Consider the following 12,763-nt stretch of genomic DNA (forward strand, 5'->3'; position numbering starts at 1 on the left):
GCAAACAAGAGTCGTTTCCAAGTGTGTCCAGCAGAGGGCAGCATTGTCCCAGAGACTGCGTTACTGTATTGACATTTGCTTGATGCTACCCAAGCCCTCTTCAAAGTACAAAAACTCAAAGATAGCAATTCGCATAGACACTGAAGGTAGACGTCAAAGAAAGCAGTCCGGCTGCTGAATTTTTTGTTGTTTTTTTCCGCACATAACTAACTAGCCAAGCTTGTTGCTCGGTAACTCTAGATCAGGTTTGACCTTTTGATTAATTGTAAAAGGAAGTTGGTAAAGGGCCATGTCAGAGAAGCAGTTACAAGTTGAATGTTGGCCAATGCTTGAGGAAGTTTTGACACGCATCTCAGGACAACATCATGTGCAAGCAGTCTGTTGCAACAAGTGTGGTGCAAATTTGGAACCTTTTTCCTTCTGGACATTTCTAAGACATTTATTGTAAAGGAACATTTTCAGAACAAGGTTGTAAGATAAAACGTAGAAAAGGGAAGTGCTGCAAATACTTTCCAGGAATACTGTACATTTTGTAACCTGGCATAATAATAAATAGCACAAAGACAAAATTGCAATTGTTGTCCAATTTTCTTACGTTATTATTTGGATGAGAGCAGTCAGAGCACAGAGCCAAAACAGGAGCCCGATAGAGGGTCTCGCTGACGTGGCACTGCCCTTGACGGCGTAGCGGGCCAGCACACGGCTGAAGCCCCTTTCCTCCGACACGCACGTGTACGTGCCCTCCTGCTTGTTGTCGATTAAGCGAAGGCACCCGTACGAGCTCCAGGGGCAGGGCGTGGCTCCCCCGCCTTCGTGACGCCAGCTGTACTGGGCGTGGTGAGACCCCATGGGGCAACGGAGGAAGTATTGGGACCCGTGAGGAAGCGTGACCGGCATCTCGGGCATGCTTGAGCGATCAATCACTGTAAACAACATTTCCGACTTATTGCGAAATATATGGAGATGGCACAAAAAGTCTCAACCGCCTCATTTTGTCTTGCTGGTGGTCCAGGCAGGACACCACTCATTAGCAAAGATGCTAATTGTTCAGAAAAGTGTTATACAGTGTCAAATCACACAATCTTTATGAGTGCGCAACAAAAGTATGCTAATGCTACGTTCCGTTCATATTCATCCATCGGAACTGTTTATACTACGATAATTTCTTTAGCTTCTGAATGAGATTCAGAAAACTATCCCCAACGGGGGCAATTACGGATGTTTTCTTAGCGCATGCTAAGGCAAACATTTGTTAGTAATCAGTACATACAAGTTAATTGTACGGATTTGTTAACATTTAACTAATACATGCCAGTGCTATTTTTTGATAACACTTGAGCTAAACTTATGTCATTTTTGGCCATGTTTTTATCACTAAAGAAATGCTGAAAATGCTATTTGTTAGCATTTAGCACATATATTAGTTAGCCTGTCTTTGTCACTTATTAAATATATTGTAACAGTTCTTTAGCATTTATCTGTACATTGTGACTTTTTTTAGCTTGTGACTATAATTTCTCACTTTTGAAATGTATAATGTATGCTAAAGGTTGCCTTCTTAAGGTTGTTGTAGCTTCTTATCTATCACTCAAAAAAAGTGTTTCGGTTCCCATATGTGGCTGCCGAAAAAAGATAATGTGGGGTTTCTATATCAACATGCTGACTGTTGTTTTGGATAAAACACGTGCACGTACGCAGACATAGCAAAAGCTCATGTCATGCAAGTCCCATGACCGGTATTGACACTGCTGCTTTGTCAGTTTCATGGGCGTATTCATATTTGTAATCCAGACGTTACACATTTTGTAATCACTAAGAAGCTACAAATGTGGAACGTTCTATTTATATTGACTTCTTATGTGTTTTGTGCTATTTTTTTATTGTACAAACCTTTGCTGATGTGAGGATGAAGCGAAGACCTGCACAAGTGATAATTTCCTGAATTCACATCCTGAACCACGTTGCCGCTGTCAAACAAAACATACATGTGTTAATAGGACTCACTTACGGTAAAATGTTTAGATATCACAAATTCATAATACAGATTTTACATATTAGAACTTTGGAATACTTGGGGGAGGTCATGAAACTTCCAATGTTACAACTTGAAACTATTACTTAATATTGAAACTGTAATCAACATGAGTCAACACTGAATATGAACAAATTCAAATCAGTCACGCTGAGTCATTTGATCAAATAAAGAAAAGTCAAGTCGTCACTTCACGATGATGAACGAGTCATGTCATCAATTGTGCTTTTACACCGCGTCATCCTCATTTGATGGATTTTACAAATGTTAGTCATCAAAAGCGTTTTATTCCATCTCCCGCTGGGTATTTTTCTTTCTCATATAAAAAATGTCAAACTCTCTACACATCCGGTGCTAACCGGTAAAGCGAGAACTACAGATATGAATCTACTCAACTGCAGCTATTCTAGTTGTGTGTTTCCTGGAGAAGTGTGATAATCTTTTAAACACTGTGGTCACACTCTGGTGAGGATCTGAGTCAGTCTATATGTAAATGGCTGTGTCAGACCTAGTGGCGGTCGTGGCGGTGCATCTGGTGCTGTCCCAGCCGCAGTACGGGTCTCGTGCTAACACGCACTCCTCGCACGTGTTTCCATAGTGGCCGCAGTCTGCCACGTCCATCTGGACGATCTGACGACGAGAGCTGACGTAGAGTTTTTTCTGCGGAAAGCTTAACGTGAGATTGAAATGCGTTTGGCCAGCGGAGCGGATGTTGTCTTTCATCGACTCACAGAGGAAGCATGGAGGGTGATGCTGTCGATATGAGCTCTTTGGGAAAATGGTCTGTATTCTGCGATGATGAAAGCTGTGCTATTGTTCTCCACCAACTTGTCCACGCCTCCGCCATCTGGTGGAAAACAAACAGCAAGTCAAAGACCACCCAAAAAAAATCCCCTTTTATTTTTGGGTTTTGTCATAGATCAACAAAGGTCTTTCTTCAGGCATCTTAGAAGTCCACAATATATTTCCTCCAATTCTTTTCCGGACAATAATTTTATTCAGGCTTCTGATTGGCTAAAAAGAGACTTCAACTCTGATACTTCTGCATTCAGCGATAAAGAAGTATTTGTCAGGCTAAAATAGAATTACAGAAGTAAGTCTGTGCCCGACTTTCTTCAGGAAGTCAGCATGAATTCTTGCTACTGGGTGATGAATAATCAGAACTGTTTCTATATTTACCGTGTTATTTTAAAGCAACCAGTTTGGGGTGAAGATGGACTTTTAGTTATGCGGCATCAGCTTCTGTGGTATGTGACTGAGCAAGTGAGTGTTGCTCAAATTTTTACAGGAAGCTTGAGTCACCACAATCTCATCCTACATCACACTGACTCTGCCTTGTTTGGGCAACAAGTCGCATTGTTGAATATCACAACAAGGCTTTGTCCCCTTAGGCCACAGGTGTCAAACACAAGGCCCGGGGGTCAGACACGGCCCGCCACATCATTTTATATGGCCCGCGAAGACAAATTGTGCATCAAATTCGTGTGTCATTACTTGAATTGCAAATTGTCTTCACTTTTAATAATATCTTTTTTTTTTTTTATATTTGACCAGTTTTTACTCGTCTGATTTGAAAACGAGTTATTTGTCAGTTTGTTTTGTAGCTTTTACTTTGGCCCTCCGAAAGAAGCTATGACTACAATGCAGCCCGCGAAAAAAATGAATTTGACACCCCTGCCTTAGGTCTAACTGGTTGTTTTTTGTTTTGTGCAAAAAGAACATGCAGTGGATTATCTTGCAGTGTGAAACAAAGACCTAGCGAGATCCGTTTCCAGCAAGCGAGAGTTGTCAGATAAGTTTCGGTAGCCCGATACTCACTTCGAGTCAAAAAGAGAAGCGTGTGTTCCTTTGCGGGATCAGCGTCTGTGAGGATGTGAGTGTAGACGTGGTGACTTATGAGAAGTGGGCCTGAGTTCTTCACAGGCTTCACCCACTGCTCCATCTCAGAGTTCATCTGGGTCATCTTCAGGATGTCCATAGAGAGATGTCTGCTGTCTGAAACACACTGAAAAGAAAAATATCATTAGTGGAATCCTCGAAAGTCTCAATTGAGTTATTTAAAAGTGTTCGTACCTCTCTGGACCAGCCCCTCTGATGATCTGAGCCTTTAAACGGCGAGTTGGTAAAGACGTCCTGGATGTCCTGCATAGCGTAAACGCATACGGCGCTCATGTTCCTGCAACGAAGACACCGCTTTGAAAACTTACCTTACACTATATTAATAATTGTGTTTCAAATCGTACCATTCGTTCCTGAAGAGCGCATAAACCCGGGTATCCTGCCATCGCTCCGCGTGCACGGTGGCAATATCCACCATCTCGAAAAAATGTTTTTTGCTCGTTGGGTCACCACAGGAGAGTCTGGCGCTCATCTGGGAGGTCCACGTGAACTGCAGGTTGTTTTTGGGGCCGCCCATGTCCGCCTGGCGAGATGCAAAATAACCGTCTTGATACGCTTTAGGTTTTCTTGTGATTTTGCGTATGTGTGGGCATTTTTTGTTTTCTTCAAACTTGTCCAGTTGGGTCACTTTCACGCCACGATTGGATTTATCACTCACCAAGCAAAACTGGGAGATGTACGGAAGCCATGTGCTGCTCCATACATTCAAATCTTTATTCCTCTCCTTGTAGAAGGCGTAAATTTTGTCCTGCAATGTCTCGTCCTTGCGTTTGCTCATGACCAACCCCAGGTAATGCTGCTCTACAGGCAGAACAACAGCTAAGCTTATTTAACAACACAAATATTATATCATTTTATTTCAAATGTCACATTTGCCTTGCCTGCGGTGAGAGGCACACCTGTTTGTTATACAAGTGAACTGAAGACAATCCCATTTTGCAGGGGTGTCAAACTCTGGCTTGTGGGCCAAATTTGGCCCACGGTGTAATTATATTCGGCCCGCAAATTGTGCATCGACTTTATGTGTCAATGCAAAATATCTTCACTTTTCAAAATAGTGACCAGCAATTTTTCTGACTATTTACGTTACCTTTATCGTGGTTAGCCGGTCCCACTCTGTTCTTTCCAAACTTATGGACGCCCACGTACTCCTGCGAGCCGGAATACGTGACGTACAGTGAGGAACCTTCTGCAGATTCTGGAATTGAATTCAAAAATTGTGCTTGGCGTCGGGATTTTTTTGTCTACAACAATCCATTAGGCCGAAACTCACCAACGAAAGCAGAATGTTCAGCATCCTTCAAGAGAAAATCTCTGATGCTCCTTCGGATGCTTTTCAGGTCATCGGCTGGTGTGCAGACGGGATGATCTTCTGATGGCTTCTACAAAGCGACACGGGAGGTCAGTAACAAGACACCAGCGTCTCGTTCATTTCCTGTGTCTCACCGTATCGCAGCAAAGTGTCTCCGCTCTGTCCGTCCCGCACAGAAACACTCGGCTGGCGTCCTCCCTCTCATGGGCCAACATCACCTCGTAGTTGCAACCCTGGAGGACATTTTAGGAAGTGAGGACCAAGCAATCAGAGAGCTGCGTTTGCGTGTCTCACGTTTGCCGACGCTCCATTTTCAATGCAGTCGGCCCACAGCAAATTCCGTTCCACGGGAGCCTGCAATGGAAAGATGATTTTATTGAATTTGTCAAATTAAGCCTGAACATGCCGTGACAAATCATCAGTTATGATGTGAGGAATTATCCACTTAATTGGTCTAAGAGTGATCATTTAATGATGACAAATAAGACTTTGTTCATCTGTCGATACCAGCGACGGAATTATTTAAAATGTCATTTTGTCAACAGAACTGAATTGCTCAATCTTCAATTTTTAACAGATTGACAAAGCCCAAATCGATCTTGAGAGACGACCTCGATGACCTGAAGTGATTTAGCCATATTTAGTCACACTTTAATTATTTAAGCATTTTACAGGTCTTGTTGGTTACCTTAGGAGGAGACTGGAAGTTGAGAGAGATCAGATGTCTTTTTCCTACAGCCATGATCTTGTTATTATCTCTTTCTGGAAGTAGAAGTGTACGGACTTCCTCTGATAATGTCACACTTTTAAGGGTGAGCTCTGCCAGAGGAAACATCAAAACACAATTTAGATGACATGTAAATTAAATGAGGTCAAAGTCAAATTTGCGTCATGCGCTTTGAATCCGACCACAGAGACCCGCATGCTTATTAAATTACTTTCCACATGGGATTTGACCAAAGCTTCTCGGAAAACTACATCTCCATCTTACAAAACTACATTTATTTATTTATGATTTTATTTATTTATTTAATTAATTAAGAAATATAACTAATTATATTCACTTCAGAAGTTCTGGTATGGAAGATGGATGGATAACTACAACTTTTTGCTACTTCTAAAACATGTGGAGTTTAAAAATAAGTGCTTTTTTGTTCCCTCAGTTGCCAAAAGTTATGTCTTATATCGTTTTCATCTCAACTGTCGTCGCCTTCCTGCTTTGATAACGTAGAGGTCGCCTACCTTCCTGTGTGAATGTCATCCTCGGTAAAAGCGTCGGGTCCAGTGAGCTGACATTCGCGAGGAGCCATAAAATATAGAAATATTGAAAATACAGCTCCGATCGATAGTTTGACATCCTTCTGAGTGAGTGGCAACCGCGTCTGCACTTGAAAAAAGTGCTACCACTGGCGGGAGTTGCGCATTGCAGTTTAGAATTTCATTGGCTGACGCAATGGCTCTAATTAACCAATCACATGGTGGCTCCTGAGGCTCCTTTTTCATTTTATTTATTTATTTTATTTTTTATTTTTTTTATTTAATGCATTTACCTATTTGATGCATTTATATATTTTTAAGATAAGTTATCTTAAAATTATTATTATCTTAGATAACATTCGAAGAATTGGTAAATATAATTCAACAATGTTATTTTATTGAATAATCGTTTGTAATCTACAAATAACCTGGCCCTTCTCTTTGTTTTAAATACAACAGAAGTCCCTTGATGAAGAATATTTGCCCGGTACAGTACTTTATATTCCCAGCAGGGGGCACTGTAGGACGATCTCAAACTGTATTCTCGGCCGCTTTCAGGTTGTCCAATAATATTAAATTTTTGAAAAATAAGATGAAAGTGCAGATGCATTAAGCAGGCTTGTGCACTAATAAAATATTCCAGGGCAATTTAATACAAAAAGAGAGAGAGAGAGCGAGAGAGAGAGAGAGAGAGAGAGAGAGAGAGAGAGAGAGAGAGAGAGAGAGAGAGAGAGAGAGAGAGAGAGAGAGAGAGAGAGAGAGAGAGGAGGGGGGAATGGGCATCATGATTTTGATGCTGATGCTGGTGGGCTCACACTGATTCCACATGTTGAAGAGTGTTGGACACAGTCATGTCGCACTACATTCTGCCAGGTAAGAAGCATTTTATTTATTTATGTATTTATTTATTTATGTATTTATTTATGTATTTACTTATTTAACCAAAAATAACACTTTGGAGCTGCAGGCTTCAACTTATTTAATCAGTGCTTTTAGGACAAAATATTAACTAAACATGGTCCTAATGAAGTTACATAGCCACTGCATAATGAATTCCTGAGTCAACGGACCAGAGCAAAAACAACTGCTGACTAAGCAAATTTGTGAATAAATTGAGAGCATCTCGTTCGTTTGATAGTGTGTACGATTTTCCGAATGTTAAATAATTTTTTTCTTGGCTCAACAAAGAATTTGAGGAGGATCCCTGAACTCCGATTGATGTTGCTCTAACCAAACATATTTTACAAATTGGAAGATGACTGGATGGATTTTGAGTGCATCACATAATCCAAATAAATAACTACAATGCAACAAAAGAAGTGTAAAAGGGAATTATGGCTTCTGAGCCCCTGATTGGAAATTTAAATTAAATCCTGTATCATATTATTATATGAGGACACTTGCTGTCTGGCTGTCAGGAAATGTATCATATCCTCTGTCTGGCTTTTTGACAATAGCACTGTCTTAAGCGATTGTGACAAATGAGGGACATTTCCTCATTGATCTCATTAAGATGACGCTAACTCATTTACGTCTCTTCAAAATTTTAGTCTGGTCCCTGACCTGGTTTGGTCCTCGCTGTCAGAATATTCAAGCTTCACTTTGAACAGTAAATGTTTGAGGTTATCACAGATGCAAAACAGCTCTCCGAATGAAACTATGGTTGCCTCCAGTTCATCTGCAGATCCTGTTAGCCGTTCTCCTGGCCATCTTGTGCTACTGCGTGGTCCTCGCCTTCATCCTCTACTGCAGGCCAAAGAAGAACGTGCCCTCAGATGATGATAAGGAGTCGGGCATTTTGTGCTCTCACCCCAACGAGCGGGTGACCGTGACGTTGACGCCGGCGCTGAGCACGCGGCCCGTCCGGCAACAATACGAAGAACTTGACGGCGACAATCTGGACTACACGTCTTCTAAAAGCAGCTCATCCCCATCCGAGGACGACCTCAGCGATCTCCCGTTGGATTCCAGGTTCTTGTCACCGCTGCGTCGCCTCAGCTCCCCGCTCGATCCTTTACCGTCCCGTCAAAATTCGAGCCACAGTCGGGCCTCCTTGCCTTCGCTCACTAAACTGGTTCCCAAATCTCGCTGGGTGAAAAGTCGACGCAGCACCGTGAGTGGGGAAAGTTTGAGCCACCAGGGTGCGCTGTCTCCATTCCAATCCGGCTCCACCACGACCCCAACCAAGCCAACTCCCTTGCTCCACTTCTCCCTGCTCTACTCCTCAAGTGGTACCCTGGTAGTCAACATTCTGGGGGTGTCCGGTAGGAGGCGGAGTAACAGGGTTTTGGTGCGGGCTAGCCTACCTCCAGTGTGCCCAGTACCGTGCCAAGTGGCATCCCGGCGCCGCAGTTTCAGCCCGGAGCTGCAAAGCCAGAACGTGGCTCTCCAAGCGGGCTCCTTGGAGAGGCTACGGGCATGTACGCTGAAACTAGAGGTCTACAGCCGCGACTTCTCTGGCCTACGGGAGGTGGCGTTGGGCGTGGTGGAGCTGCCCTGCCAGCACCTGGACTGGGAGCCCGACACAACGGCGACTTGCACGAGGGAGCTCAGCCCTGCCAAAAGTAAACTCAAGAAGGTAAATTGATGCATGCTTGGTTGAATTTGATATCTTTAGGTGTTGAGCTGTCCCAATACTTTTGTCCTTTCCAGAGTGATTAACCCACACAAGCGTATAATCAGTAGTTAGCTTTGTGCTTGACTTTTCTTCATCATGGTCAAAATGAGCAGCAAATTGTCAACTCTGCCAGTGTTGATAAATAACTCCGCAGTTTGTGCCAAGTCTAATTTTTGTGAAAGCCCGTCTGGCTCATCGCTTTCCCCTCCAGATTGGAATTGACTGATACGTTTGGACGTGCGCGTGAGGTGCGGCGCCCGTGACGTAACGCCGGGCGCCCACACACTTGATTTATGACCAAAGTTGATCTTTTCAAGTCGGTTGCGCTCTGAAGATTCGATGGAGCAAGCGAGTGACGCAAAACAGTGATTTGATCAGAATCATGCTTGGCTGGGCACTTAGCAAAGGAAGTCGGAATACCTGCAGACAGGAAGTGATGTCACATTCCTCAGATACTCAAAAGTGACTGGGATTTATTTTAGGTCTGTGGATGCACCACATAATGAAGGGAACATCTGACTCCTTCAATAAATATCCCATTGTTGTGTTGCTGTTCCTCAGAGTATGAGCTCACAGGATTCGTGGTCACGCAGGAAGAGCTCGCTGTGTGCGCCGAGATCATTGGGTCAGATCTTTGTGCTGCTCCAGTACCAGGTGCCGGCCCGGCGCATCAAGGTGATGGTGCGGAAAGCCGACCAGCTGGCCAAGCTCACGCGCATCCCTGGCGCACCAGGTAACAGCAATCACAACGGGTAGATGATGTTTGAAGTCTGCTAACCCGAAACACAAAATGTCCTTTCGTGACAAGACACAAATGATACCCACACGACTCACTCCAATTTGATTCGCTCTAATGATACAATTGATTCAGTTCGATTATCTTGATACTATTTACTTCCGTGGTATTCATTCAAATTATGATTTAATGCAAGTTACCATTGTGACATTACATGATTCACTTTAATTATGATGACCCCGATGACTGAACAAATTCATCCCACTGGTGTATGATTCACTCAGATTACAATACGATTCGATCGACTCCTATCACCATATGATTCACTCCAATTACAGTATAGTATAATCACTCCTTTTACAATACGGTATAATACATTTCAACGATAAAAAGTTTTCCATTTACAATATGATCGACACCAATTATGATATGATTCACTTCAATATTTTCCGCACTATAAGGCGCACCGGATTATACGGCGCACCTTCAATGAATGGTCCATTTTAAAATTTCTGTCTATATATAAGGCACACAGGATTATAAGGCGCACCTTCAATGAATGGCCCATTTTAAAACTTTGTCCACCGGGTCGGACTTTGGACACGCCTGCTGTAGTGGCTCAATATTGGTCCATATATAAGGCGCACCTGAGTATAAGGCGCACTGTCGGCTTTTGAGAAAATTGGAGGGTTTTAGGTGCGCCTTGTAGTGCGGAAAATACGGTACAATACCGTACGATTCCCTGTGTTCAGATTCACTCCAATTACAACACCGGTGCGAATCACTTCAGATGTACGATACAATTGACTCCGATTATGATATGCTGATTGGAAGTCGTAGATGAACCCGTTATGGAACTGCGAGGGATTCCTTTTCTACTACGTATTAGAAACAACAAAACACGCGATGACTCTTCACCGTCTTGTTGTATAACCAGATTAGGGCGCCATGTCGGTTCCTCTCGCGTCTACTTAGCATCTCATTTCCAGCTTCGCTTCATTGGCGCGCAAAAAGCAAGACAACAAAAAACCAGCGTTGACGTTTCCGGATAAATTCATTCCACTTTGTTACCCCCAGAGAGTCCCCACGCTTCCAGGAATGTGTCACCACCACGAAAAGACATTTGAATTATTATGCAATCCAATTAAAATGATTAAAAAAAGGGGAGCTGCATTTTCTTTGGACCGTTGACAATGCTGATGCGAAATACCGGTGCCATGTTTTTCCTCCTCAGTCCACTACATCATCGTCAAGTTGCATCACGACGGAAAAGTGATCAGCACCAAGGAGACCAAAGCCGCCTGCGGTTCCAGTCCCGTTTGGAACGCCCCTTTCTTATTCGACTTGCCGCCCGGCGACGTCGCTCATCTGCCATTGCTTTTTGAGTTCATCATCATGCAGGTATCGAAAAAAAGACGATTCCCTCGATTATTGTGATTCACTCAAATTAAGACATTTCGATACGGGTCACTCCAAATAATGAGATGAACTCAAATTCCGATGCTATTTTCCTGTTCACAGGGTCGTCTGTACACCAAGAGTAGCATTTTGGGCCGCGTGCTGATTGGTGGTCATGTTTCGGAGGCCGGGAGAGGACACTGGACGGAAATGTGCAACCGGGCCCCCGGGGAGACCGCTCGTTGGCATGCCATCCAATCAGACGTGTACTAGAAGTGATTGATAGAGAATTTGATTTGTTGATTTCATTGTAACGTGTTGGAGACGAATGTTTATTCCCAATCATTGAAGCGCAAAAAGCAATAGCCCTGCTCAAGCGGTACAACCTGAAGCTTGTTTGTTAGCTTAGCTCGCTAACGTGCTCTTGTTTTCTTTTGTACGCTTGTAACTATTGTCTTAAATTCTGTGTGACACCATTAGTGACGTTTTATTATAGTTAGGGTTGTATTTTCAAGAGCTAATTATGCTAAGACATGCATTCAGTTTTGCCTTAGTGAGTCAAAGTGACGCCTTAAAATCTGTTATTTTTGCGCTACACAAGCACATTAGCCAACAAGCTACAATTTTCAACAAAACTGAAAATCAACACTTCTGTTAAAATGATCTTCTCTTTATTATTTGTGTGATGTTGGCAATTCACATTGTTGACTTTGTTTAAAAATAGAGCGCAAACTATGACGTAATCTCCATCCTGGGGCAGTGTGATGTCATAACACATGAGCCAGCATGTGACATGGTGACATTTACACAGTGTGTAATATGCCGTGTTATTTAAATCGAGCGTAATGTGAAACACTTCATTAGTTGGGACATTCAAGTCAGCCCTGCTGTCACTGTATTGATAGACTTTAAGTTAAAATGGGGAACATGTGTGTGTTTTATTTTTGGTGTGAGGAAATTCTGCAGAATTGTGATATGATCATTCAAATGATCAGAAAAATAAATAAATAAAAGAGACTATTAATTTGGAGATTTTCTAATTGCCATTTTTGGAAACCTTTCATACACTTTCTGTTTCCTGTTATCACTGGCTCCAGTCTCTGGGCTAAGACTACTTCCTGAATTTGCCACGTGTAAGAAATGATCATTCGGTCAGTCCGTGATTTCTGAGTCATATCTCAAAAATAACAACAACCTTTTCTTATTGATTATTACGCTGGCTTGTCCATGTGTCACTTCTTATGAAGCCTTAAGGCCAACTCCGTATTGGAGAACTAAATAAAAGCCCGACAGGGAAAATACGAGTTGACAGTTAACCAATATGAGCTTTCTAGCATCAACCACTGCATACGTAGTTTATCTCTAGTGTAACCTTTAAATAACGCACGCCCCCTAGAGAGCATCAATGTTTAATTTGTGTAAGCAATGTGTTGAGAGAAAAAATGCTATGAATTATTTGCCTTCATTCACGAGTACGTATACGTTAACTAGGGTGACATATGTTATCATTGG

General features: G+C 42.6%; 2 protein-coding genes across 3 annotated transcripts; one reads left to right on the forward strand and one right to left on the reverse strand.

Moving 5' to 3' along the window:
- Positions 1-402: 402 nt before the first annotated feature.
- On the reverse strand, positions 403-6,627 carry LOC119120000 (semaphorin-7A-like). Of its 2 annotated transcripts, none has more exons than XM_037246570.1 (14): positions 6,486-6,627; positions 5,932-6,062; positions 5,538-5,597; positions 5,378-5,476; positions 5,205-5,310; positions 5,022-5,129; positions 4,590-4,732; positions 4,276-4,454; positions 4,106-4,208; positions 3,851-4,037; positions 2,764-2,879; positions 2,541-2,692; positions 1,891-1,967; positions 403-923 (listed from the first exon to the last, which is right to left on the reverse strand). In XM_037246570.1, exons 1-14 carry the CDS (start codon positions 6,598-6,600, stop codon positions 592-594), a joined length of 1,908 nt encoding a protein of 635 aa, XP_037102465.1. In that variant the 5' UTR covers positions 6,601-6,627; the 3' UTR covers positions 403-591. The 2 variants fall into 2 exon arrangements, with proteins under 2 accessions (XP_037102465.1, XP_037102464.1); XM_037246569.1 differs by having other exon boundaries at positions 5,205-5,313.
- Positions 6,628-7,295: 668 nt separating this feature from the next.
- On the forward strand, positions 7,296-12,279 carry LOC119120010 (synaptotagmin-5-like). The gene is made up of 5 exons (XM_037246585.1): positions 7,296-7,373; positions 8,174-9,078; positions 9,679-9,850; positions 11,088-11,254; positions 11,375-12,279. Exons 1-5 carry the CDS (start codon positions 7,352-7,354, stop codon positions 11,522-11,524), a joined length of 1,416 nt encoding a protein of 471 aa, XP_037102480.1. The 5' UTR covers positions 7,296-7,351; the 3' UTR covers positions 11,525-12,279.
- The last annotated feature ends 484 nt before the right edge of the window (positions 12,280-12,763 follow it).

This window comes from Syngnathus acus, chromosome 3 (genome assembly GCF_901709675.1).
Source record: "Syngnathus acus chromosome 3, fSynAcu1.2, whole genome shotgun sequence".
Classification (NCBI taxonomy): domain Eukaryota; kingdom Metazoa; phylum Chordata; class Actinopteri; order Syngnathiformes; family Syngnathidae; genus Syngnathus; species Syngnathus acus.